Source organism: Aristolochia californica, unplaced genomic scaffold (genome assembly GCF_029961685.1).
Source record: "Aristolochia californica isolate CCGP_79_NKW_82.1479 unplaced genomic scaffold, dmAriCali1.0.hap1 SCAF_2, whole genome shotgun sequence".
NCBI classification, from domain to species: domain Eukaryota; kingdom Viridiplantae; phylum Streptophyta; class Magnoliopsida; order Piperales; family Aristolochiaceae; genus Aristolochia; species Aristolochia californica.
This window is the reverse complement of record NW_027181881.1, coordinates 50,019,289-50,047,095: the sequence shown is the minus strand read 5'-3', so window position 1 is coordinate 50,047,095 and position 27,807 is coordinate 50,019,289. Positions and strand designations below refer to the sequence as shown.

The window sequence follows — 27,807 nt, the reverse complement described above, 5'->3', positions numbered from 1 at the left end:
TTAAATTACTTATTATAAAAGTAATAATGTTTGTTTAAGTTTATTATCTATTTAAGTATATTACAAAAAGTAATCTATTCTCTTGTTTACACTACATTTTTTATTTTGGGCACTAACACAAGAAAATGTTTTCTAATACACTTTACATCGAGCACACTGACATGAAAAAATGATTCACTTTCTATTTCACTTCCCCCCCTCTGTATTCATTTTGATTTTTGACTCACTCTAGCCGCCTCTCCCATTTCTCAAAGATATATTACTGCCATTCTCATCAAGGATTAATATAAAATTATTTCACTTTATCATTAATATAAATATATTTAATAATTTTTATTTATTTAATTTATATTTTTTACGATTTATGTATTTATTTATACGGTTCTAAATTTATATTTAGTAATTATTTTAATTATTGTTTTGCTAAAAAATTATGATGTAAAATAATATCATCATCGAGTTAAACATCTAATCATCTCTCTATGTTAGGTTTTATAAGATTGGTTAAAATTTATTAATTGTTAGAGGGAATGGGCTGAGGCTACCTTATGTCCTTATCAGCTCGAACCATATCCCATGACCCAACCCCTGCAGTCATGACCCGCTTCTGTGACCGATGCGAATCCCTCGCAGTCGTATATGGCCGGCCATGCGGCCCCTTGGGTTCACACGGATAGGAACCGCAGACTCGTTCACACTCTTCGCACGTACGCATCTGCCCATCTCACTCGCTCTTCTCTCGTATCGAACAATGCAGACAATTCTCTCTCCGCCTCGTTCTGATTGACACGATCACACCACATTATTCCATCCGAGAAAAATCAAACCAGAGAGCAGTGCTAGAACAGAGAAAAATGTCGAGCGACAGCGAAGAGTTGGACGAAGACGAGCTCCTTCAGATGGCCTTGAAGGAGCAAGCCCAACGTGACGTCAATTACAAGCGCCCCTCCAAGCCGGTTGTCAATCTCCTTCGACCCCCTCCACCTCCTTCCTCTGTGAAGGAACAGGGGAGGGCGAATCCAAATGCTAAAAACCCTCCGCACAGTCAGAAGAATCCACCTCGTAGGGGAACCGAGGACGATGAAGATTCGGATGTTGAATTGCTTAGTATATCCTCCGGGGATGAGGACTCCTCGAAAGATCAAAGCCTTGCGGCCAAGAATCGGTCCCAGCGGAGGGGCAGCAAGGATGATGCTGTCGACTTAGGTTGGGATGGTTCTGAGCCGGATTGCTGGAAGCGCGTTGATGAGGCAGAGGTACGTCGCCGGTGTGTCTGAAAATTGATCTTGTTGGCTATTTCGTGTTGTTTTGGTCCTTGGCGTTGCGTAGTACGGTGCTGCTTACTGATCAATTATGTATCGTGTTCTACTTAATGTATACCTTGTAAACGAATAAATGATGGTAGGCACTGGGTTGCATTCCAGAAATGACCGACTGAAGATGTTGGTTGCTTATAGTTTGAAACTATTTAGAAGTCTGTCGTGACAAAGATGATTTCCTGCGAAGTAAATCGTCTTTAATTAAGAAAATGTACATTCATAAATTTGAGTTGGCCTGTTAGATTCACTTACTTCCGTACAGTGTTTTCGGAATTGAAATGCTGTTTCATGCTTTTTTCCTCTCAACTGCGTTGTTTGTAAACAAAAATGGAGCTGCCTATGTTATCCCATTTTTTTTAAAGCTTTCCAAACATGACAATCATTAAATTTCGTCTTACATGAAGATAAATAAGGTCCTGGGAACATTGAGAATTGTTATTGTTAATGAAATTGGAGGGGAATCCTCCTAGAACCTTGGTAAAAATGCTGCTCAGGCAAGACAGCAACCTCTATTCAAGTTGGGTTGTTTGGTCTATCCTTCATAAACTGGATAACTCATTAAGTTAGATGATTGGTCAAGGTGTAGAAAAATCCCTTCTTTCACAGTTTTAATCCATTAACAGCTAAAGTTTCATAATTTCCCCCAACTTAAATTAACGAGTCTCACTGAACATCAGTGGGTTCCTCATTTCTGAGAAAATCTTGAGGAATAGAATTGCTGGAGGATGGCAGGCATATCAGTTTCGGTGAGTTGCATCCTCAAAAGTTCAATTGCTCCTTTTGTTGGATTCAGGAGACTCCTGAGAACATATGTATGGTCTTTGAGGGGGCTTCCTTGGTAAGTGAAGGATCTTGTCTAGGCCAGTGAAGTTACTTGTCTGCAGGATAAGGTTATACATCTCCTTTGATTTGCTTTATTTTATGTATGATGGAATTCAATCAGGTTTTTTCTTGGAGGATGCACCATCGGAGAGCAGGAGTTCTTTTTTTGCTGTTGTCGATGTTGTCCAAGCCAATCTTAAAACTGATATGTCTGAGTAGTTGACCTATTAGCCCATTGACTGTTCCTGAAAATTTTCTGTCATAGGATTCCAATGTTTTGTCTATTCGAATAATTGATTGCGACTTGGTGGTATTGAAACCTATGAGCTAGTTAAGATGGTTTATTTGGTAACTTAGATTCAAGAGAGGCCGAAACAGAGTTCTCCTTCAAGGCTTGTGAATTTTCAGCAAAATATTATTCAGCCTACTAGATGAAAAGAAGATTCAAAAGTTGTTGGGATGTTGCTTGAAATTACAGGTCCACTTGGTGTCAGTAGTATATCTTTGAAGAGTTCCTACTTTTTGTCAAAGATATTTCAATTTTGTTATATCTTACTTCTGGCTCTGCTAATTGTCTTGTTGATAAGATAGCAAGTGATGGGACTACTGTCCAACTCCTTGTTGTGTATGGTCTGCTTTTTTGCTCATGATTTCTTGTCTATGCCTCCTCAGCTAGCTATCTGTGATCATTGTTCTATTATTTCCTCACTTTCTGAATGAAATCATCAATATTATAGGAGAAAAAAGGAGAATTCTTATTCTAGTCGTTGAGTTTGTTTAATTCTATACTCGTTTTCTGTAATCATATGCCATAAAGTACAACTCATTGAAAATGGAAAAACGAAAAAGAAAACAAGAAAACAAGGATGCTTTTAACTGCAGTAGTGCAGTATGTAACTATGACATTTACGTAGAAATCTTTAGTGGTATATCTGATAACTTTTTCATTTATTGTTACATGTACAAAATTGTATTCAATTCAAATGTTGTTTTTATAATTTATATTGGTGAAAGAGTTCTTGATTGCCTTTATTTGCTGTGCAGCTTGCTCGCCGGGTTAGGGAAATGCGTGAGACAAGATCTATACCTGTACCTCTAAACTTTGATCGGAGGGCACCGGCACCAGCACCAGGTCAGAAAGGTATTACCCATACACAGTCGTTAACTCGAGGCATGGAATCTATAGATCCACTTGGATTAGGGTAAGCTCATTGAAATCTTTTAGCACTCTTTCCTTTCTCTTTCTAGATTATGATTAAATGAGTGGTTAAAGTATATATAGGAATTCATTCCCTGCTTTTTATTTTATCTTCTTCACACCCTTAAGTGAACTCTTCTTCAATAAGTACAAATCTATACTTCCCATGACAGTATATAATTCCATAGTCTATGTTGGAAAATTCTATTTTTATTGAACCTACTTCTGTGGAGGTGTTTTGTCTAGCTCATTCTTTGTCTTTGCATAAGAAAGATGGTAGAAGAGAAATATGGAATACATTGAAGTTAAGGAAAATATTTTTTTTGAGAAAGAGTGATTTGTTAAGCCCAAGGGCAAAGGAAACGCAAAGAAGGAAAGGGGGGGTGCCTCTTAAAGCTAGATATTGATGGGCTTACTCCTTAGCAAAAGATTCAACAATACAATTAACAGAGTGAGAAATATGAAATCATTCTGATCTTTAATTTAAAGGTAGGTCTTGTATCTCATTAAAGACATACCAATGCTGCCATGGGGGATCAAGATCATTCTTACACCAATTTATGACCGCTTTTGACTCTCTTTCAATAATTAGATATCCACTAATGCTTGAATGAAATACCTTAGAACAAGTAGCTCAGCTGCGGTAGAATCAGCCACACCAAGAGAGAGAGAGAGAGAGAGAGAGAGAGAGAGAGAGATCCTCGAAAAGGCTGCTTACTCACAAAATTATATGGGAGATCTTTTCAGTGACACTGTTAATAGGGCTTCTTTTCCCTTGATAGATCTTTTATTCCTTTCCAGCTACATTCCCCAAGGTATATCTACTTAGACAAGTTATCAAAAGGATTTTGTCAATTCTGGGGAAGGAAATGAAGGCACATTGGGTCATGCATTCTCTAAAGGAGTAGGGAACCTAGACCTCATTCCAAACTTGTTTAGAAAGTGCTCGCAAATTCTCCAAGTGTAGGGACAATGAAGTAGTGGATTATTAATGGTCCGATAGTGAGTGCCAAATTGCCTGCAAAGACTACAATTGACTACAGTACCTTTTCTCCTTAGCTTGTTCAAGGTAAGGATCTTCCCATGAACACTCCGTATAAAGTTGGGGCAAATATGAATAAATGTATGCCTATCACCATGTGAGGCATGCTGATATTGATGATATAACAATGATAGGAATGACAAAAATATTGACAATAGTGGTGACAATAATTATTTTTCTTTTTGATTATAACATTCTTAATTATTTTTGAATGATGATGTTGATAGAAAATAAAAACTTACACCTTTACTACTAATAATAGAAAAAGAGTTTATAAAGAATGGAAATGGGATTTTTTTGAATGATGACATTGGTAGCGATGGTGATCTCAATAATGATAATAATAACAATTCTTATTATGTCATTTTCATATAAAAACTTACATTGTTACTAATAATATAAGAAATAAAAATGGGAGTACACCATTCCTTTAAAAAGGCAAAAATATTCATATTATGGAAAAAATGTTGTATTTTAAGTCTTTTATGGATTGCCTGTCTCAAGTTCAAGTGACTTGATCACTTGTTGAATTGGAGATTCCAATGAATTGTGTAAATTAAATCATGTAATTTGAAGATGTTCTTTATCTTTAAATAGTATCATTTTTAGTGAAACTGTCATTTGGCTGAGTTGGACTAGGAGTGAAGCCTCTTTGACCTCATTGACGAGACCTCCTTCCCCTTGTTGGCCCTATCCTTTGTATGGTTTGTGTATGCTTTTGCTCCTTGAAACCATGCATTTTTCTTTTCTTTTAATGATATTTTTTCTTTCCTTCTTAAATCTAGGCCCATAAATGGGTAAAAACAATATGGCATGGCTATTCTGTTACTTTATTTTGTTTATTTTATTCCTTTACCTATTTTAGTTAAACCATTTAAAAAGTGTTCCATTACCCATTTATTTTCCCAATTACCCAATTTAAGCAGAGTAAACGAACAAGTTTACTTAAAAAATTTAAACAAATTTAAAATTCACAAAATACATTATAAATTGTATGAACTTTTAAGAGTGTTAATTAAAATATAATTAATCAATCTTTTACTAATTATCTTAAAAAGTGCTATGACATTTACACTCAAGAAATATAATTGAATTAATATATTGGGGTTAGAATTTTTTTTTGAAATGTTATATTGGGTTTAGAATTACAGCATTACCCTCAACATAATCAATTACTAGGGTAATTGGGCATGGATTACCCATTATCCATGTATGTCCTGTTTAATATATGGTATAATGGTAAGTGCATAATCTTATCTGAATTTTTTTAAATGGGTAAACAAATTTTATTCCATCTTTTTTAAGCTGATGTGTAAAGCATTAGAAGTCACAACAGGTTATAGGGTAAATCTGCCATCCCCACTTAAATCTTTCGTGACTTTTTCAGAAAATTGAGAATCATTATTGTTATTGTTGGTATTTTTTATATCTGTCAGGAAGGAGGAATCTTCTAATTGACTGCAATATACTTGGAGACTACTAGGTATTTGTTGTCATTCCCATTATCAATCATCCTTGAAAGGTGTACTGTCATTATATATTTATTGGGATCTAACACTGGGAACTGGTTCACTGAAGGGATGCGAAGATCCCCCTCCCCCTTCCCCCCCCCCCAAGTTTCCATGAACAGAAAGGGCCTAAATGTCTTTGGGCATATTGCTGTCCAATATTTTGTTGGTTAAGTTAGACCTACATTTTAAAAGAAAATCCAATATTTAGGTGTCCTCTGTATTTGAAAATGAGTAATTAACAGGATCTGATCTTGAATATTCCAATGTATTTTTCTGCTCCAAAGCTTACTCTAGAATAAAACTATGCCATGATGCTTTAATTCCAATGTTTTTTTTTTTGAATAAGTAATTCTACTGTATTTTACTCAAGACAATGTTTAAGACTGAGAAGTTTCTTAGCCCATGTTCATTGCTAGGCAGACAATGAGGTGGACAGGCTTGCCAAGGAGGGGTTGGTGTCCAATCAGATTGTGAATATTTCCTCTTGTAGCTTTTTAGTTAATTTTTTGTATCTTGGCTTATATCCATTCTTCTTTACTTAAACAAAATCGTCATCTTCAAGAAAATTTTGTCAATTAAGACTCTGTAGCTTCTTTGATCCAATATTCCCAAAGGAAGTCTTAGGCATACTACTGAAGAATGATTGTACTTGAACTCCCTTTTGCAGAAGAGAAAGTAAAGCAGTAAACTGACTACATCTCCTGTATTGGCTTCTTTATGTTTTTCTTTATTGGATTTACTAGTGTGCAACTTATAAAGTTATGTTTCATCTACTCTTTTTTTTGGGGGTGGGGGGAGGTGGGGGTGTGGGGATTTGAGTAATGATGTCTTTATTCAAGGAACAAGGTATATTTGACTTCTACATATGGCATCTCATGACTATTTCATGATAATGATTGCGTTCTTTTGTGTGTGTGGTGTGTTTTCTGAATGATGGTTAAGCTTTCATTTCTGAAGTGCTTTTCTTTGTTTGTTTGGGCATTGTGTCGTTTTTACTGCTAAAAAAGAAGGAGAGAAGATTAAAAAGAAAAAGAAAAGAAGAAATGGTTTAAAGCCCCAAAATTCAGGGCGAAATCATCATATTCTTTTTGCTGTCACCACATACTGCACAAAACTTTTAAAGTCTCCTCTCTGAGCTTTTTTTTTTCAATTACTTGTAACTTGATATATTTGTATGGACAGGATAATAGATAGCAGATCATTGACATTGATAACTGATGCTTCAGACAGCTCACCAGCTATTTCTATAGAAAAGCTAGAAAGTCTAGATTCAAATATTCGTGGTACGTCCGTCCATATCTTTCTTTTCCTCTTTTCATTTTTCTTCTAGTATTTTTTCTTTGCATCTCTAGAAAAAGAGTTATTCTTTTACTTTTTTTTGTTCTTTTTATAATTCCACTTTCGACTCTTGCATCTTGCAGAGAAGCTGAACTTCTACTCTGATAAATTTGAGCCAAAGCTGTTTCTCTCTAGGGTCCATTATGACACAAGTGCAGCAGATCTGGAGTCTGGTGCCCTTGCTTTAAAGACTGATCTGAGGGGAAGAACGCAGCAGAAGAAGCAATTAGTCAAAGAAAATTTTGATTGTTTCATCTCTTGTAAAACAACAATTGATGGTAAGCTAGTACTTTTGATATCAGCTATATGTTATTTTTTGTGATGAGTTTGATTTGAGGATTGTGTTCTTTGAATTGGCACATCTGGGCTTTGAGCTGAAGCAAGTCACACATTCACTTCAAGGCAACCAATTGGATGATATTTGCTTTAGTGATTTTAACTGAGAAAATATAGTTTTTTTCAGATATTGAGTCGAAACTGAACAGGATAGAGCAAGATCCAGAAGGTGCTGGAACTACACACTTGTTCAATGCTATACAGAGCGTCACTTCGATTGCAATAAGAGCTTTGGAACCCCTATTGGAGAGACAGGTACGGGAAGCAAATAGCTATTTTTTTAGAAGAAAAGATAGAAATATTTTAAGAGAAAGAAAATGCAAGGGAAAATACAACAAGAGAGCAGAATTAACCCCAAAGTTGCCGATATCCAATGGGAATTAATTGCTGCAAAGAAAACCCAGATCATGCTAAAGAATCAGCAATGCTATCAGCACTTCTTACAACATGATTCCTGATAAATGAAATTTCCTGATAAATAGAACAAATTTTACCATAGTAATGGAGTAACTGCCTAACTGAAAATGTAAGCCACCTAATCACCACAGTTGAATCTCCTTCCAAAATGATGTGGCGAGAAGAACTGCTTATAGAGCCTTAAATCAAGGAGAAGAGCATGAAATTTTGCCCTGTAGAGTCACACACTTCAAAGGGGCAGAATAAACACAAAGAACCATACCTGAATGATCTTGAAAGACACCTTCTCCTACAGGGCCCAGATTACTTGTAGAATTACTGTCAAAATTGAGCTTCAACCATCTCTCTTGATAGAGAGGGGGAGAGACCAAAAACAACTGAAGCATGCGCCAGTGATATGTGAAGACTGCCCTATGGAGGGAACAGCATTTATTTGCTTACCAGAGATCGAGTAAAATGAATTATCCATTCAATAACACTGCCAATGGATATAGTCTTTCCTTAAAAGGTCCTACTGTTCCTTGCTTCCCAAATGGCCCAGACAATTGTAACAAAAGGTGCTTCCCCAAATGTGGGAGTGGTTGTTTCATTATCTGAAACATTAAAATCTAGGGAAGAAGAAAGGAAACAGGAGTTCAAGGAAATTTTTTTGAGCATGTCATTCCAAACTGAAAAAGCAAAAGGGTAGTGAGTAAAAAATGGTAATCAGAAACATCATTCCAAAACTATACATTCAGAATTTTGAACCTATTGACCCCTACTAAATTTTTCACAAGTAAAATTTTCTTCTTTGATGCACACCAAGGAAAATACTTAACCTTTGGGGGAACCAGTGAAGACCAAACCAAATGCTTGATGACACTGGGTATCCATGATTATATTCTTTCCATAAAAAGAGGAAACTGAAGACAGACTGGAAGAGCAGAATTTCCAAACCGACTCATCTTGATCCTCTCTTGTAACAAAAGTGTTTTGAAGAAGGAGATTAAGCCGGCTGTTTCTGCAGCTTCCTGATCATTAAGATCCCTCCTCAAATTTAGGTTCTAACCCCCAACAGCGGAAGAGGAGGAAACCATAATTTGAGGATCTCTAGGAAACTGAAAAAAATTTGGAATAGACAAAGGCTATGAAACATCTCCTATCCGCTCATCCATTCAGAATTTTACTGATAAATAGCTATTACCCTTAGTTGTGTAAAAATGGTGCACACCTCAATCTAGTTAGTAGAAATCTCTGATTATGATGGTGTGTTATTTATTAGTTAATTTGTCTTATGTAAATGGCCCCAATGCAGGCACAAGCTGAAAAAATCAGATCTGTTCAAGGGATGCTGCAAAGGTTCAGAACATTATTCAATTTGCCTAGTGCTATCAGAGGCAGCATTAGTAAGGGGGAATATGATTTAGCTGTTAGGGAATATAAAAAAGCAAAGTCAATTGGTTTGCCTTCTCATGTATGTAACAATCTTCCTCTTAGGTTTATTTGTCTATTTGTTCAGCCATTTATTCTGATGACGGAATGGATGTTATTTTAGTAGTCTCTAACTAGTCAGAACAGTTAGATGGTTGTCTTTGAACTTGCTTATTGTATGTGTGTTTCACTGTCTGTAATTTTATTTTTTAAGTAGACACTTATTTTTTTGAGGAATTTATGTAGACACTTAAAAAAGACTTCTTCCACATTAGTTCATAAAATATTTTTGGGTTCTACTTAAAAACCCTGGTCCTTCATGAGATGTAAATTCTAATCTTTCATGGTTTTCTTTATAAATCCTCATTTTTCATTGTTTTCCAAAAAATGAAAAATCAGGTGGGAATATTAAAACGTGTGGTTGAAGAGGTCGAAAAGGTGATGCAGGAGTTCCGAGCCATGCTATACAAGTCTATGGAAGATCCACAGATCGAGCTTGCAGAAGTAAGAAGTTTGATAATGTGGTTGAATAAATATCAAATCGATTTAAACTCCAGATATGCTGCCATTAAAATAAACTTGCTGACTTATCAATAATCTCGCTTCTTGCTTACTCTAGCTTGAAAACACAGTGAGGCTTTTGTTAGAGTTGGAACCTGAGTCAGATCCTGTGTGGCATTACCTGAATATACAGGTTCGGAAAGATACAAACACATGCAAAAGTAAAGCAAAATTTTGTTCCTGCTGTACAAGTAGTTCAGGTTCTATTTTGACATTCTACTTTCTTTTCCCTCTTGACAGAATCGCAGGATTCGAGGTTTGCTAGAAAGGTGCACGACAGAACATGAAGCACGAATGGAAGCATTGCATAATGACCTCCGAGAGCGAGTTCTATCTAATGCCAGGTGGAGGCAGATGCAGCAAGATTCAAACACGTCTGTAAGTGCTGTAATTCATTTGTCCATTGTTCTTGATATTTTTTGTTAGATTCTAGGGTGTCATAATCTTAAGGTGTTGAGTGGAGAAGAAGAAGAAGGAAGAGAAGAGAGAAGAGCGAAGAGAGATGAGTGATAACTAGGGTGAGAGATTGAAAGAGAATACAAGTGGAGAAGAAGCTCAAAGAGAGTGCATGTTGAGGAGCTCCTACCTGAGGTCATGAATGGGGCGATCTTATCTCTAAAATATATTTATATTATGAGGTTTGATAAAAATTACAAGAGTGCCCTTAGGGCTATGTATGAACAATACAAGAGAATTAAAGTGAATAACTAAATTATACTTCTTAACACTCACCCTCAAGCTGGTGTTGTAAATACATCAAACACACCAAGCTTGGATCATGATTGCTAAAGTAGACCTGAAATTGCTTTGGTGAAAATATCTCCCAGTTGACTATTTGAGAAAATGTATTGCGTGCAAATATTTCATCTCTGAACTTTTCTTTGATAAAGTGGTAGTCAATTTCAATGTGTTTTGTTCTCTTATGGAAGATTGGACTCGTAGCTATTTGAATGGTTGCTTGGTCGTCACGAAGAAGTTGCATAGGAATTTTTGCTATGAGCCCGTTCTATGAGTAAAGACCTCATTAAACTCATTACATGTGCCATGACTCTATACTCAGCTTCCGCACTAGATCAACCCCCACATTTTGCTTCTTGGTCACTAAGTTACCTCCATCAGTTGTACAATAGCTAGAAGTGAACTTGCCTACCATTAGGTGATTTGGCTCAAACTGCATCAAGAAAACCTTTAATGTTAAGGTGACCATGGTTCTTATATAACAGCCTTTGACTTAGTTTTAAATACCTCAATACTCTTTCCAATGCATGCCAATGTGAGACTTGAGACTTGTGCATGAATTGATTGATGACATGAACAACAAAAGAGATGTTTGGTCATGTAACTCTTAAATTGATTAGTTTCCCAACCAACCTTTGAAACTTACCAACATCTACTTCATCATTACTTAATGCAGCACATAACTTCACATTCTAATCCATGGGAGTATCCAGAGGTTCGCAACCAATGTTCCTGTTTCTTCAAGTAAATCTAAGACCTACTTCCTTTGTCACAAAACTATGCTATGTTGAGATTCTAACATTTTGATGTCCATAAAGTATTTTTGTATACCAAGATCTTTAGTTTGAAAAGCTTTACCTGGCTCCTATTAATTTGGCAAATCCCCCTTTGATCACTCCCCGTGATAATGATATCATCAATATATACAACCAAATGAATAATACCATTAACAACATGTTTTAAAAAAAAAACAGAATGGTCCATCTCATATCTCTCAAAGCCAAACCCACACCACTTTGCTAAATTTGTTAAATCATGCCCGAGAAGATTGCTTAAATCTATAATTTTGTTGTTAAGTTTGCATACTTTTTCCCCCTCGACCACAAAACCAGGTGCTTGGATTACATAAACTTCTTCAAGGAGGTCACCATTGGGGAAAACATTTTTCACTTCAAGTTGATGAATAGACAAAGTTAAATTTGTAGTAATAGAGATAGGAGTCTTACAGAGTTTGAGTTTGGCAACTGAAGAAAAATTTTCTTCATAATCAATTCCATAGTTTGAGTAAAGCCTTTAACAACCAACCAAGATTTTAATCAAACAACTGAACCATTTGGATTATGCTTGATTTTAAATATTTGTCGACATCTCTTAGGCTTCTTTCCACTAGGCAAAAAAGTCAGGTCCCTTGTATGATTGTGATGCATGGTTGTGATCTTTTCCTCCCAACTCTCCATCTTGAATGATTCAAAGCCTCAATATGATCTCTAGAAATAGACACAAAAGATACGGCAGCAAGAAATATGCAACACTTTTGAGGAGAGTCGATGAGTCGAGATAAAATTAGACATCGGACAGGATGTGGAAGCCTTGGACTAAGAATCTTCCAAATAGCTATGGGACGAGTATCAAAGGGAGGACCGAAAACAATAGGAGAAGAGGGAGTATTACTAATCTCACAATCAACAGGGTTGAGCAGGTGAAAGGTTGGCCAGTGGTGAGGAGGGAAGATGTAGTGGCTGCTCCGGCTGTTGGAAAATATGCTGGTTCAATGGTTCAAGTGGTTGGGTTCACTCTGTAGACTTCTCAAACCTTGGAGAAAGAGGAGGAGGAGGAACCTTTGAATAGAATGGCTGAGAAGACTGGTCTTTAAAAAAGCCACATCCGTAGACACAAAAGTCTTATGCAATGAGGGACTATAGCACACATACCCTTTTTAATTTTCTGAATACCCTAAAAATATGCACTTCGAAGATTTAGGGTTAAATTTAGTTTTTCTTGGTAAGAAGTTACGAACAAAATATACACACCAAAAAACTCGAGTTGGAATGGAAAAGGTGTGTTGTGTTGCTAAAAGGGAAGAAAATAGGGTTTTATGACCAAAAATACTGGAGGGTCTGTGTTTAATATGATAGTAAGCAATCAATATAGCATAGGGTTAGTAAAATTGAGAGACATTCATGGACAGTGAAAGACGAACAACCTTTGATAAATGCTTGTTTTTCCTTTCAACTACACCATTTTGTTGAGGTGTACAAGTACATGAAGTTTGATGAACAATGATTTTTTTATGACAAAATTGTTGAAACTGAAAGGAAAGATATTCTTTGGCATTTCAGAATGAAAGACCTGAATTTTATTTTGGAATTGAGTTTCAACCATATAGTAAAAGGATTCAAATATAGAAAAAATTTCAGATCGATCTTTCATTAAAAATAACCAGGTTACCAAATACAAAGTACTTTGATTGAGTAATACTAGGAACTTGAATTGGTCTCCAAACATCTGAATGAGTTAAAGAAAAAGGAGTAACACTAAATTTCTCAAATTGAAAAGGAAAGGAACTTCGATGATGCTTGCTTAACTCACAGACTTCACGTGGTAAGTTTGTAGTTGACTTCAAGGAAGGAACTAATGACTGTAATGTACTCAGTGAAAGATGCCCGGACACATTGTGCCATTGAAGAGCATAATTTGATGAAGTTTGCTATGCAGGGCCGATTGGCATTGCTGACTCCCACACCGCTGAAGCGACTGTCCTTCTCCATGGATTAAAAATTTTCAAGGGTCGTTTTCATGGAAAGTTGCTTATTGAAGGGGATTCCAGAGTTGTTATTAGTTAGTGCTCTAGCACGGCGTCCCCTCCTTGGCGTCATTGGCCCACCATTTCTTCTATATCAGACATTGTATCTACTATTTCATGTACATGGAATTGTATTCCTAGATCAACCAATTCTTCGGTTGATAGATTAGCTAAACTTGGAACATCCCTGCAATCTGTCATTGTTTGGGATGGTTCCCCCTCCTTGTAATTTTACTCTTAGGAGCCTTTTAATATAACTCAGTACTATTTCAAAAAAAAAAAAAAAGTATTATGAGGTTTGGTGAAAATTATAAGAGTGCCCTTAGGATTACTTATGAAAAATGCAAGAGAACTAAAGTGAATAACTACATTATACTACTTAACAATTTTGATGCTGATTGTTGCATTACCTATATCTAACGTGTTTCATGCTTTCTTATCAGTCAGACGTTGACATTTCAGTTCTTATGGGGGAGTCACCAGGGCCAGCAGATGCCCAATTGGTGGATTTATCAGGTGAAGAAGTTGATGTACTGCGAGAAAGATATATTCGCCAGTTAACTGCTGTTCTTATCCATCATCTGCCGGCATTCTGGAGATTGTCACTTTCTGTGTTCAGTGGGAAGTTTGCAAAGGTGTTTTTAGCTTGCTCTAAAACCAAGTTTTCCTGGAAAAAATTATTTATGTATTTTTTTAATCTTTCTGAGTCATCTCAAAATTAGCAGGCTTCACAAGTTGCTTCTGGCAACACACTTCCTGATCCAGAAGCAAATGCTAAGTATAATCCAAATAAGGCCGAGGATAAGGTCAATGATGTCAAATACTCGAGCCATTCTCTTGACGAAGTAGCTGATATGGTACAGGGTACCATATCCATTTTTGAGGTTAAGGTGAATACATTCTTCCTATTGGTACAGTTCTTTCTTTTCAAAAAAAAAAAAAAAAAAAAGAGTTGTCAACCACTAACAATTGGCTGCTTTCTTGTTATTTTACACTCCCGTCTACCTTTGAAAGAGCTTGTTCCACAGAAATAATTTTAAAAAGTTCAATTTTATAATTTTCCTTAAATTAAATTGACATATTTTATTTTGTTCACATGAAGGTTCACCACACATTCCGTGATCTTGAAGAGTCCAACATTCTTTCCCCCTTCATGAGTAATGCCATTAAAGAAATATCTAAAGCTTGCCAAGTTATTGAAGGGAAAGATGCTGGTCCTCCAAATGCTGGTAATTTCCTTCCTGGATTTTCCACCTGGATTGGGTGAAATGTTTACTTTATTCTGACCGCATTTTCTTGATCCTGTGCCAGTCAGAACTCTGCGCATGCTTCATTCAGAGGTCACAAAGATTTATGTTTTAAGACTTTGCTCTTGGATGCGAGCAACAACTGAGGAAATATCGAAGGATGATTTATGGGCTGCAGTATCTGTTCTTGAAAGGGACAAATCTCCCTATAAAATATCATTTTTGCCTTTAGCATTCCGTGCAATGACAAGCTCAGCAGTGGATCAGATCAGTGGGTATGTGTTTAATGCAGATGTTTAATGACAACATTGGTTGGTGGATTGGGCTTTCGGGTGGGGTTCTTGAGGTTTTTGTTTCAAGTTTCACTGAGGAAAAAGAGGTGTGTCTGTAATAGACATTCAAAAAAAAGAAAAAAAATATTGAAAAAAATGATATGTTCTATACTTATTTTTGGGAAAATTTTAGGGAAGAGATTCTTAATCTGTTATTTACTTTTCCATTTTTTAAGAAAAATAAAGAATTGTGACCTTAACCCGAGAGTTCAATTTTAATTACAAGAACAAATCTTTTAAAAATTGTTTGCACAATTACCTTCTATGCATATACAATGGTATAAACTAATAGGTAATAATTTTATACTCAAGAAAAACATAATGTGAAGAATCGGATGAAAGTTGAATCAAATCTTTGGATAAATTGCTTCAAAATGGAGCAAACTTGTCCAAGGGGATGGGAAAGGTACTTCTTATGAGTTGCTGTGAATTTTGTTATTCTTATTTTACTATATAGCCTGTCTGAATTCATTTTGTTTGTATAAATAGGATGATTCAGGATTTAAAGTCTGAGGCGGTAAAATCAGATGATATGTTTGAACAAGTTCAAGAAATTCAGTTGTCCATTAGATTGGCATTCATAAATTGTTTACTTGATTTTGCTGGTAGGTTTTCCACATGCAGCATGCTTCTCTTTTCTTGTTTAATTTTTGGTCCTTTCTGTTTGTGTTTTGTACTTCTCTCTTTTCTGATTTCTAAAGCTTTCATCCTCATTCCACATATATTATGGCAGGTTATCTGGGATGGATTGCTGGTGACCTTTCACAAAGTAGGTCTACCAAAGAAGGTTCTCAATGGCAAAATGGATATATATATGAGGCAGAGGGAAATGGTGTGCTGCCTGTCATTGATACTTCTGATTCTCATCAAAAGCTGCTCATAATCTTAAGTAACATTGGTTATTGCAAAGATAAACTTTCATACGAGTTGTACAACAAGTACAAGCATATCTGGTCACAGTCCAGGTAGGTTTTCTAAATCCAAAAGATACTAGAGGCTAGGCCAATAATTAGTCCTTTTTTATTCCTGTACGCTTTGATTTTCTAGTTCCTGGACAGGTTAGTTGAAAGGATACGTGGCTAATGAAATTAGTTATGTTTCTTTTGAAACTTCAGAGAGGAGGAGGTGGATCCTGATATACAAGATTTGGTGCTGTCATTTGAAGCACTTGAGGAAAAGATCCTTGAACAGTATACTCGTGCAAAGGTGTGGATTTGTTAACATATTTGTTCAAAGACTGCTTGCTTTGTGTTAGTTTTAATACGTAGTTGTGGCAAACTTTCCTTCTAAGGCACCGCTATTCAGCTTCATGAGTCAGTAACCACTTTTGTTTGGTTAATCATATTATCAGTACTCAGTGAACAGAGATAGGCCAATTGCAAATGGTTCTCTAGCAATTCAACCTCATTATTGTTTCTTCACTGAGGCATAGAGTCATGATTATTATGCTTTGAAATTTTGGTTCACGTTTTCTCATCAGGCAAACTTGGTCAGAACTTCAGCTGTGAATTATCTCTTGGATGCTGGAGTTCAATGGAGTGGGGCACCTATTGTCAAAGTAAGGAAACTTAGAAGTTTTAAGTTGTTGATGTTGCCTTTTTCCCAAATATTTTTATAAATACAATTCTTATACCTAATTCTGGAAACTGAAAATTAAAATACCACCAGAACCGTGTGGTTCTTCAGCAGAAGGTTCCATTTTGGAGAGAATTTATTAATGATACTCTTCTATACTCAGGGTGTGCGAGATGCAGCAGTAGAGTTACTTCTCACGCTTGTGGCTGTCCATGCAGAGGTAAAGTTGTGGCAGACTTATTTATGCAATTTCTTATTTGCCTCCTTGCAGTTGTCATGCAAAGTTTCCCTTGTTGAGAGTATTTTCTTGATTCTTGTCATATATTGAGAACAAAAAGGTTATTGATTTGGGATTAGTATTTTTTTAAATATATCACTAGTATTTTGAGATTTGGTTGATAATTTCTGACATGTACTTGTCTTGCAAGTTGTTCAAGCTACTGAAATGTTTCAAAACTTTTGGCTGTCTTGTCTTGCTTAATTTAGTTTTTTTAAATAATATGCTATTATTATGCACGGATGGAAAATCAAAGGGAAAGTGAATAGAAAGAACGGTATTTTGTAAAAATCTTGAATTTTTCTTATTCTGAGTAATTTATCTGTAACATCAGAGTAAGTGCACTGCACAGGGAGCCCACTTCAGGAAATAGCTAAAGAGGATTTGAAACCTCCATATCTTATACATGCATCTTGGTTCAGGTTTTTGCTGGTGCAAAGCCTATGGTGGAGAAGACTCTGGGATTTCTTGTGGAGGGCTTGATTGATACGCTTCTCAGCCTTTTCCAGGAGAAAAAAGCCAAAGAAATTAAGTCCTTGGATGCAAATGGTTTCTGTCAACTCATGCTTGAGGTGAAATGTTCTCGTAGTCATTTCCTAACTTTTTTCTCTTTATTCAAAAGCAAATTTTTATCAGGTTGTTCTTCAATAGGTAAATTTAAAGGCTATATAGAGTGGCCTTACAATTATCATTTCTTTGTGCAGCTTGAATATTTTGAGGTTGTTTTGAACTCATACTTCACTCATGACGCTTACGAAGCACTCAAGGCACTACGAGCAGCATTATTAGAGAAGGCAACGGAAAGTGCCCCTGAGACTCTGGAGAATCCAGGTCATCAGCGTCGACCTACTCGAGGGAGCGAAGATGGGATGCCAGATGAGAGGCAGCAAGGCATGACCATGTCTCCAGATGATCTGATAGTAAGTTCCTTGATGCCTGGAGCCCTATGTTTTCTGATTTCTTTCTGCACTAAAGGATCCTTTATTGTCCTTCGATACGGATGTGAGATAAACCCTATCCATTATGTCTAAAAATTTGCCAGAACATCTCAGACCCCTCAGAACTTGAAGAATTCACAAAAGATAGACAAACAGTTAGTTTATCAGAGGGGCATGCGTACTGGAATTTCACTAGAATATATTTAGTTTAATTAAATGCCACACAAGAATCTGAAAGCTTACTAACCCTCCATGAGAATTTTTTTGGAAACCTGATGTCCACCTGTTTCTGGAATCTGCATCTAGGAGCTTGTGCTTTTCTGACATCTACTTGAATTCATTCTGTTTTGTATTATTACTAGTACTATTCTTGATTTTATGGGGAATGTTGCATTGTTTGAAACTATTTATGAATTACTTCTTATTTGTTCAGGCACAGGCGCAGCAGTACAGCAGTGAACTGCTTCAAGCTGAACTTGAGAGAACTCGGCTTAACATTGCATGTTTTATCGAGCCTTCAGACCCAGTTCCTCCTGAATCCACCAAAGCCGCTTACAGCTTCCGTGGGCCTGTGGATTCTCCGAAAAATAGCCGGGGAACACAGGCCGTTGGATCCCCAGGCTTCTCCCGGCAAAGGCGCAGATGATTGAATCCTTCGTACTTATAAATATTTTTTCCTCGTCTCCTGTTTTTCCCAAGTGTGTAACTGTGTGCTGTTATTATGTATATTTATTAAAATTTCAATTATTGGGGGATGAGACAAATTTTTTGAGCTTATTGCTATGTAAATTTTGTTGATCTGCTAATTTGTTTTATCTTTAGGTTTACCTTGCACATTATATTTCCAGAAAGCAGCACTTACTTCCAGTCCAGTACATCCTCAATGTCCAAAATCATGCTTACACCACATCTACTCTTGGCAAAGATATTGTTGTCCATAGGCATGAAAGAATAAGAAGTGGGTACAAAGTAGAATTGTAGTTTTTTCATGTATCTGAACAGAGTAAGCGGTTTAATTACAGACTAGCGCATGTAAATGCAGATAAAGAGTTTACAGACTCAGTCATCAAAGAAGGCACTTACTGAGCAGGTGCAGCTTTGTTGGACACTTCTTGCTGTTGCCACTGAGCTGGAGTGAGGGCTTTCTTTATGGAAAGCGCATGGATCTCTTTCATCTGTTCTTCCAATGCACCATTTACCAACCTGTGCCTCTCGAGCAATCTCTTCCCTTCGAATTGTTCTGAAACTATCTCAATTGCAAAACTTGCACCGCATCTGAAAGCAAGAAGCCCATTATTATTACTACAGCTGTGGATATGTCTACATGTGCGTTTTGATTCATAACGAACTTTCTCAACCAATCAGACATTTCAATATTTTCAAAAGATAGGTTTCCAAATCACTCTAGTAGCCTTTTGCCAAATTGATCTTACCCTCCGGATGTGTCGACTACTTCCTGCATTAAAAGAAGTGAATAGGAAATGAGGAAGACATCAAATACAAAATGTTTGCAAGTTTGATTTCCAACAAGAAGGCAACATTGTAGAAATCATGTGAAATTAAACATTGGAAATCCTGAAGCCACAAATTTGATTTTAACCCCCTCAAGATCAAAGTAGCACAGCAGCCTAAAGCCATATTGTAATATCTGGTGTTCATTTAGAAAAACAGACAAACAGGGGACAACAAGGCTATATATATTGAAGTGATGCCCTGCAAGTAGCCGACTAGGCGGAACGGAGTAATGGTACAGGTTTGGAAACCTAATCAAGCTAATTCCGATGAGTATCATTTGAGCTAATCTCTTTATTTAGATTATCAAACTCCTAAAATATAACAAGAACCCAATTCCAAAGTTCACAGGGCATTCGCAGACTACGAACAAGCTCAGAACAAATTCACAACACTAACAGGCAACAATGCAAACAACCTCACAATCAATTTATATGTGAGCTTGAACGCCAACTGCTAAAGATATTCTCCGCCAAGTCTCCGATTGGACAAAATACATAGAGCAATTCTTTTTCAACTACCAGAATCATAAAAAGAACAAATTTCAAAAGCGAGTGCGTCATGGGTACCCAGCGAAACCTGATAAAACAAAAACAGCTTACGCCCTTACGTTCTATTCTTTCTCTAAGTTCGAAGAAAAGAAGGAACCCTAAGCGGCAGTCGTATCAACTTCAACAAAGCCCGGGCTTCACAATACTTTATTGATGCACGGAGAAAAAAGGGAAGGTGGCAGAAAACACGGTAAAAGAAGGGAAATTGCAGGCTTACGAGATGGGTCGGCTTCATCTTCGACGTCAACGCAGCTTCCACCTCTGCTTTGTTCACTCCCATCTCTCTCCAGTCTCTTTCTCTCCCTCAAACAGACCCAGTATGAATCGTTTCTCAAAGAGCATCCAGACCCTGGTTTTTATGTGTAAGGCAGGGCGTTGGCTACTTGTGGTAGGGAGGGGGTGGGGCGGCAACGTTTCCTGTCGATTATTCTCACCCTATCATTTTTTTCATTTAAAATAAATAAGAACACACATAATACTATCACAACGGCTATTTCCGACTAAATATAATAATATGATAAATTCAGACTGGATAGTTCAATTACATTCAATTGAACCTCGCCCTTTTTTCCGCGGAAACGTAAATTCGTACGTCAAGAATGACAAACGCGTCTGGAGTCTGAATACAGAATATCACATAAATTACCACGCCCCATATTGCTTTAGGCGAGTGACGCTTCTTATAGCGCCGAAAGATAAGATTATTTGAGATTTGAGATTTCTTTAATATTTTTAAAATATTAATTAAGATACTAAATAATTGTAAAGAATAGAATCCTTCTGTGACTCCCAGAGGTAGAGAGAACATTACCATCCAAGAAGGCTGACAAGGAGGCACAGAGAGATCTACTTACTGGAAACAAAGAGAAAAGGTTGGTGTGATTTCAGTGATTTAACCTGACAAGCTTTGCCATGATGTCATTCTCCAATTGTACCCAGAAACTTATCCACTCTCATTATGAGACTTGATTCGTATATTTTTTCCATTTTCTCCTGTAGAAATAAATCTTCTTGTTCCTTGAAAGCTGACTAGAGTAATTTTCTTTTCACAATGTTTCTGTCTGCATCCAGTACTCCCAACACCTTTGCTCTTGCTTTATCCCAGAAATGAGTTTTCTTTTAGTAGATTACACCAGGCTTGGCTATTAGTGCCATCTAATCATCTCCAAAGACTTATGACTTCAGGCCTAACTCATATAGTTACATCATGTTTTCGAAGCATTTTCATTCCTGTTGTCACCTGTTTTGGGATTGATTAGCACATGTTATGGGAATCAGAAAAGTATTTGCATGCAGTGCCACAGAATCTTCAGCAGTTGCACTTGAGACCCTTTGTTTGGTACCTCTGCAAATGCAAGAACATTGACCTCACCTTGATGAAGTTCTTGATCCAACTTTCAAATTTTTCAGAAATGCAACCCCTTCTCTATTCATGATATCTAGAATATTCCCAGCTTTGAATTCGTTGCCAATGAATTTGTATAGATGAAAAGCTGCACTTAGTATGAACTTATCCTGTTCCAATGATCCATTGATCCTTTCAAACAGATGGATGCCTTTTTCTGCATACCCATAATCCATGTATCCTCTAAGCATGGTTCGATAGCATGCTAGATCAGGGCAGAGACCAGCTTGCTTCATCTCCTCATAAAGTCTTTCTGCATCATGAATTAGTCCTACTTTAGTCAAGGCAGATATGAGACAATTGAAATGAGCGCACGTTGGATGTATTCCACTATGTTTCATTTTATGAATAACTTCTTCTGCTTCTGCATATTTCTGACACACACAATAAGCTCGGATGAGGGCAAGGTATGTGAAAGAATCGGGAGAACACCCATCCCTCTGCATGTCTTGAAAAAGTCTCTCTGCTTCAAGATGAAGTCCAGCTGTAGCATAGACATTGATCATAGTGTTATAGCTAACCTGCTTACAATAAGAAATAGTGGACAAGTTATATTAAGGAAATATATGTTTGGAAACAATATTTGATATTAGGCCATGTGGTGTAGGATGGAATGAGTATACAGTTCATTTGATATAAGCCCATACCTTCCCAGGTCTTATTCCTTTTTCTTGCATCTCGTTAAACAAAAGTGATGCCTCTCCAGTCTTGCCTGAGTGAGAAACCAAAGCAAAGGTCATGCTACATTCTGATAACAAGAACTTTTACAGGGTAGTGATTGAATTAAGAAGGACATATGACATGCAAAAACATATTATATAAACGGAATTTTTGACCATCAGGAACAGTACTATCAGGCTTGGATGGCACCAGCCAGTTGAACCGGAGTCAACAGGACTCAGCCCCCTCTTTGAGTCTGAAAAAACTATCATGGAAGAGGGACCTCCCCTGCACAACGGTGGGTAAGGGTTATCCCCATATGACACAAGGGAGGGCAGGGACCCATCCACACTGGTGCTAAGGGAGTGGCAAGAAGACTGCCACCTCAGACCACCATTCCTCTCCTCTCTCTACCTTGGAGGGGAACCACTCCTGCATAATGATGCAGAGTGCAGGGGACCCTCCCCCATCTCTCCTCTCTCAAGAATGGGTCCTCACCCCACCTGCCATCTGCATAAGGTCAAGACCTGTTCAATCTCTGGGATTTTGAAGGTGAACCAGACTCAGCCACTTTTGTGATTCAATGGCCAGGGCCACTCTGATAACATTGATCAGGAGATTGAAACAGGCCATAATGACCAGTGACTCCAAATTGTATTATTACCTAATTAGCAACATGGTTTCAAACAATTTAAGATCGAGCTCTTAAAAAAAAAAATTCAATTCTACATATACATCTGTTTTTTTCTTTTTTCTTTTTATGTAAATGTTAGGCTTATTTCTTTACTGTTGCCATTTAAGAATTATAGTCCAAGTTAACCGTTGGGATTTTTGGTACGTCTTGCTAGATTTAGGCACCAGAGACTGAAAATGAACCTCTTTTTTAGAATAAACTGAACAGTTATGCATAATAACACTGACATATAATTAGAGACAAGCATGAGGTCTTTATGCCTGTTCAGAACTTGCATAATATATTTCTAATGTAACACAAGAGTAAAGGAAATGAAAGACAGTACCAGCCTTCCCATAATAGACTATCATGTTTGTATATGCTTTCTCATCTATAGGGAGACCTGAACTGCAAGCTGTATTGAACATCTCTACAGCTTTATCCAATTTTCCACCTCGACCATACACACTGCACCCATAAAAAAGGAAATAATACTGATTCACAGCATTCTTTGGAGATCAAGCCAACTTTGATAGCTTACTCTTATTAGTGAAGTTCGTCCAGAGCCAAAATCTCACAAATGCATGTACAACAACTTGCAATTTAAGCCAGCAGTTTTAGAAAAATTAAGAAATGAAAATCAATTAGCTTTTCTGTTTCCGATTAATGTTGTCCTGTTTCATTCCTTCATTGCAGAATAATAAAACGACACACTACACTATTACCTAATCATAGTGCAGTATGTCTGGATTGATGGAATGACACTTGAAGCAACCATGCGATCATATATTTGTGCTGCAAAGTACAGTTTACCTACAAGGCAAAGAAAAGAGTTAGATTGAAGCATTCTCCAGCTAACAGAAAAATCAGGAGAAAAAGTTCATCAACCTGCTTCAAGCAATGCTTTTATGCATGTATTGTATGCCACAGTATCAAGCTCCATTGCTCTCTTAAAGATATTTTGTACAACTTTTTTGGCCTCCTGATATTTGCCTGGTGCGAGTCATTAGCAATCAAACAAAGACATACACGGTAAATATTTCTTGAGAAACTTGAGTAGAAACGAGTCATTTTTCTCCTTTGAACAAAGAAAAGCTAAACCTTCCGTTATATATTTTGAGATGTTGAGGCAATAGTAACTTAATGATGCACCAAAATTTTAATTTTTCATTTAGTTCAGTAGCTCCATGGCCAAATCTATACTAATCCAGATCTAAATAAGAAGAACAATAAATAAATAAGTATTAGAAAATTGGACCAGCAAATGAGAAAGTCCTCCTACCACTTTTAGTCAAAGCATTCACAATAATGCTTACGGTGACTGAGTCCTGATTGTGTCCTTTCTCAACCATTTCTTCATAAAGTTTGTAGGCCTCACCCAACTTGCCACATTTAACATAAGAATCAATCATAGAGCTATATATTGGTTTTCCAATTGAAGGAGAACCAGACAGATGTGTAAATACTTCTTGGGCTTGTCTTATTTGATCTTGCTTTCCGTAAAATCTAATCAGCGAGGCAATAGCTGCATCTTCAGGTATATATCCCAGCTGGATTGTGTAATCATAGAGAAACCTGGCTTTAGATATATCGTCTGTCATAATAAAATCTAAAACTATAAGTCCTCAGTAAATAGTAGAAAGATGCAGCAAAAGCTCCCAGAGGTTACACAAGGAACATGTGAAACCGATGTTTTTTTTTTTTAGTAAAAGGTGTATACATGTGAAACCAATGTTGCTTCTACAAAAGTGCAATATAAGTTTACCTTCCCTGATGAATTTGTTGATGAGCTGACTAGTCTTGGACAAGCCACCAGTTGTCTCCAGCAATCCTTTCACCATTGTTTGGGCACTATCAGAATCATCATTTCCCAAATAAAGCCTAAGCATCTGGGCAACAGCAATAGTATCATGTCTTTCTAAGGTATTAAAAATGTCTTTTGCTTTCTCCATATTTCCAGAGCCCCCATACATAACCATTAAAGTAGTCTGAATAAACTTATCAACATTACATCCATTACCATGCATTTTTTCTACTAGCTTTTCTGCCTCACTTATCATACCTTCTTTGCTGTAAAGTTTCATGGCATTCCTACAAAGTTCTTCATCAAACTGCAACTGATCTTTTTCCATCTGAGCTAGTAACAACTTTGCCTTTTCAAAGAAACCCACTTTAATATACAAATTCAGCATGTCCCTGTAAGATGCTACTTCCGGGACTTCTGACTTGCATAAAGCTTGAAAAGCAACTTCTGCAGATGCTACATCCTCTTTCCTAGTGTAACAATGCAGCAGAGAACTATATGCAAATTTAGAAAATTTCACACTTCCCGACTTCATCATCTCAAAAACATTTAAAGCTTTCTCATGGTTCCCACTATTCAAATAAACCTGTGCCATTGCCACAAAAGTTTTTTCATCTTTAAGAAGACCCAACTGCTTGATTTCCTTAAATGTTCTCTCTGCATCCTCATACAGACCAAGTTTACCATATATACGGATTAACATACCATAGATGACTTCGTCAGCAACAATTTTGTAATGTTCCATTTCTGAGAAGTGTGAAAGAGCTTTGTTGAAGTCTCCATTTTTATAATGTAAAGCAAGAAGTGATGCAGCAGTGTAATTACTTGGAACAATTCCATGACTTTTCATGTCATCATAAAGTTTCAGAGCCCCATCTGTATTCTCATTTTTCACAAACAGGCTGATAAGAAGACTATAAGTGACTTCCTCAGGGATGAACCCAGATTTTTTCATTTTTTCAAATGTCTCATAGGCTTCAATCACAAAACCATCTTTAGCATATGAACTTATAACAACTGTGTAAGTAAATTGATTGGGCTTCACTCCTAAGAGCACCATTTGTTTCCACAGTTCAACAACCTCGGCATGTAGCGTTTTCTTCTGCAATGACGAAATCATGAAATTAAAAACCGAAACAGCAGGGATGATTTCCCTTTGTCGAACAGCAGAATAAAATGATATCATCTCCTTATGGCGGCCCCATCTAGCATACGTGCAAAGCATGGTTCCACATGCAACTTCGTCAGGTTCACATCCGGCTTCAAGCATCTCCAGAAAGATTTCTTCAGCCAGTTTAATCTTCCCAACTTGACCATATATCCGCAGAACTATGGTGTATACAATGACACTTGGTCTATAACACAGCTGCATGACCAGAAGAAGTCAGATAAAAGATCATCAGAAAATTCAACTGTATATTCAATATATGAACATCTAACATGGCTCCAGCAACGACAAAAGAAGATTAGTGAAGCAAAATTCTAGTTTGATATGTACAACAAAAGAGGATGACAATTACTGCGCTAATATTACTTCCATTATGCATGATGATAAAACGGAAATTTGGATTGTGAAAGTGACAAAAGCCAGTTGCATAGAATCAAATTCTCTTTTTTTTTTTTTTTTTTTTAAACGGTAGAATCAAATTCTTATTGATTCTTTTTTTCTTTTGCAAAAGTGACAGACGATAATAATATAATCTTATTTGTCCAATATCCCCTTTCCTATTCACAATCAAAATTTCTGATCTTGTTCAAGCCAAAATAAGAGCGCAATCCACATTTCCACAATGTGAAAGAGCGTACGAAACAGTGAACCGGTAAAAGAGAAAGAAATGTCACAGAACCCACCTGCAATTTCATCCAAGCAAAGAAGTCCCTGACCTGCCTCCACCCCCTTTGTTCCTTTAATACTACACACATCTCTCTAAATGTTAGTTTTGTGATAAAGCCACGCATCACCTCTCTCATGTCATACGATCCCTCCTTCTTCCCCGACAAACTCCGCACAAGCTTGATCGCAGCAACCACGTGTTTTCCGTACAAATGCCCTGCTCTGTCATCTTCAAGCCACAGAGCCATTTGTTCAGGAGTTCGTGTGATCCATTTCGGCGTCTGAGCCTGAGAGCCCTGGTTTTTCCTCAGCTGACTCAGGTACCGCGCCTTAGCCTTAATAATTCGCCGAGCATTATCGTCCGAGAGTGGTTTCTTCTGGTTTTTTTTGAAAGGCTTCGGTTTATAGTCAGGACTTCCATCGCTGAGAGTCCAAGGGTCGGGAGAAATGGAACAAGAAATAATTCTTCTCGGACCTCTTTTGCCGGAGGTACTGCGGGAATGAATAAATGGATTTTGTGGTGAAGGGAGAATAGGAGAAAAAAATCGGGTATTAAGAGATTCCATACAGGGTTCTTGTCATACAGGCTTCTGGGTCCAACGAGAACGTCAGAGCGAAGTTTGGTGAACGCCAATTCGCGCCATTGAGAGAAGATAAGCAAACCTTAGGAACTCCAAACAGATTTTTGAGTTCTGATTTTTCTCACGACTGGAGACACGAGACTGGCGATAGGCGATTGGAGACATCAGAGAGAACCGGTTTCATGGCCCGCTCCGCCCATTATTAGTGAAAACTTATGAAACTAAGAAAAAAATGTTCAAAATGGCCCTTTTAGTAATTTACAAGAGAAGAAGGTCAAATATAGGTCGTTGGGTTTTTGGACGAGTTAAGACCTGCATATGAGGTTCTAAGAGCACATAAATGAGCAGATGATGATGTTCCTACTTTATAAAAGGCTTATATTAGAGTAATTAGAGTTGAAAGTATAGTTGTGTCTAAAACCAATGGGGACGTTAAAGCCTTAGTTGTTGCAGTCGGCTCTGTTCGAAGCCACCCCTAGTGGAGGACGAGGTCATGGATGAGGTGATAAAAAATGTATACATTATGGACAATCCAAACATAATTTTAATAAATATTGGGATAAGTTTGAAAAAACAGCATGGCCCAACTAATCATCTATACACGAAGGTTTCGTCAATACATAGGAATATGTCATTAGCTCTCAAGATTAAACCCAAAAACTTCATAGATTGACATAGCTCATAAGTACTATCTCTATTGCTACAATGGCTAACACATCATCCTCAACTAATGCTAATTTTGCTACACCAAGTACTTTGCACTTCATGTGTCTTCTTAATCCTCATCTTTGTTTAGACATTTATCTCCTTTCTCATGTAAGTTTGTGCAATTAGTAGATGGGTGTTCTTCGTCTATCACAGATGAGGGAGTAGTTCATCCCCACACAATTTACTGTTATTTTGTGTCATATGTTGCTAAAATT

General features: G+C 37.0%; 3 protein-coding genes across 3 annotated transcripts; 1 reads left to right on the top strand and 2 right to left on the bottom strand.

The window, feature by feature from the left end:
* Positions 1–750: 750 nt before the first annotated feature.
* LOC137955393 (exocyst complex component SEC5A-like) lies at positions 751–18,745 on the top strand. Its single transcript, XM_068802310.1, has 21 exons — positions 751–1,256; positions 3,186–3,343; positions 7,075–7,175; positions 7,314–7,508; positions 7,694–7,821; positions 9,278–9,436; positions 9,793–9,897; positions 10,013–10,087; positions 10,195–10,332; positions 13,939–14,130; positions 14,221–14,385; positions 14,598–14,724; positions 14,807–15,017; positions 15,564–15,679; positions 15,808–16,039; positions 16,190–16,280; positions 16,555–16,632; positions 16,813–16,869; positions 17,349–17,498; positions 17,631–17,846; positions 18,298–18,745. The coding sequence occupies exons 1-21, from the start codon at positions 855–857 to the stop codon at positions 18,508–18,510; spliced, it is 3,309 nt and encodes a 1,102-aa protein (XP_068658411.1). The 5' UTR covers positions 751–854; the 3' UTR covers positions 18,511–18,745.
* An 89-nt stretch (positions 18,746–18,834) lies between these two features.
* LOC137955394 (protein BOLA2-like) lies at positions 18,835–20,322 on the bottom strand. Its single transcript, XM_068802311.1, has 3 exons — positions 20,145–20,322; positions 19,298–19,320; positions 18,835–19,139 (listed from the first exon to the last, which is right to left on the bottom strand). The coding sequence occupies exons 1-3, from the start codon at positions 20,205–20,207 to the stop codon at positions 18,944–18,946; spliced, it is 282 nt and encodes a 93-aa protein (XP_068658412.1). The 5' UTR covers positions 20,208–20,322; the 3' UTR covers positions 18,835–18,943.
* Positions 20,323–20,463: 141 nt separating this feature from the next.
* LOC137955773 (pentatricopeptide repeat-containing protein At5g27270) lies at positions 20,464–27,011 on the bottom strand. The gene is made up of 8 exons (XM_068802891.1): positions 26,321–27,011; positions 24,431–25,835; positions 23,948–24,259; positions 23,554–23,658; positions 23,391–23,478; positions 23,012–23,133; positions 21,980–22,044; positions 20,464–21,853 (listed from the first exon to the last, which is right to left on the bottom strand). Exons 1-8 carry the CDS (start codon positions 26,867–26,869, stop codon positions 21,296–21,298), a joined length of 3,204 nt encoding a protein of 1,067 aa, XP_068658992.1. The 5' UTR covers positions 26,870–27,011; the 3' UTR covers positions 20,464–21,295.
* Between the last annotated feature and the right edge of the window lie 796 nt (positions 27,012–27,807).

Excerpts from the sequence above, each read along its gene's own strand:
- LOC137955394 (XM_068802311.1), bottom strand. The coding sequence starts at position 20,207 with ATGGGAGTGAACAAAGCAGAGGTGGAAGCTGCGTTGACGTCGAAGATG. Across the intron at positions 19,321-20,144 it reads AGATGAAGCCGACCCATCTC|GAAGTAGTCGACACATCCGG; the intron begins GTAAGCCTGCAA and ends CTTTTAATGCAG. Across the intron at positions 19,140-19,297 it reads GTAGTCGACACATCCGGAGG|ATGCGGTGCAAGTTTTGCAA; the intron begins GTAAGATCAATT and ends TCTTGCTTTCAG.
- LOC137955773 (XM_068802891.1), bottom strand. The coding sequence starts at position 26,869 with ATGGAATCTCTTAATACCCGATTTTTTTCTCCTATTCTCCCTTCACCA. Across the intron at positions 23,479-23,553 it reads AAAAGCATTGCTTGAAGCAG|GTAAACTGTACTTTGCAGCA; the intron begins GTTGATGAACTT and ends TTTGCCTTGTAG. Across the intron at positions 23,134-23,390 it reads ACATACTGCACTATGATTAG|TGTGTATGGTCGAGGTGGAA; the intron begins GTAATAGTGTAG and ends TTATGGGTGCAG.
- LOC137955393 (XM_068802310.1), top strand. The coding sequence starts at position 855 with ATGTCGAGCGACAGCGAAGAGTTGGACGAAGACGAGCTCCTTCAGATG. Across the intron at positions 14,131-14,220 it reads TCAGTGGGAAGTTTGCAAAG|GCTTCACAAGTTGCTTCTGG; the intron begins GTGTTTTTAGCT and ends CAAAATTAGCAG. Across the intron at positions 14,725-14,806 it reads TGCTGGTCCTCCAAATGCTG|TCAGAACTCTGCGCATGCTT; the intron begins GTAATTTCCTTC and ends ATCCTGTGCCAG.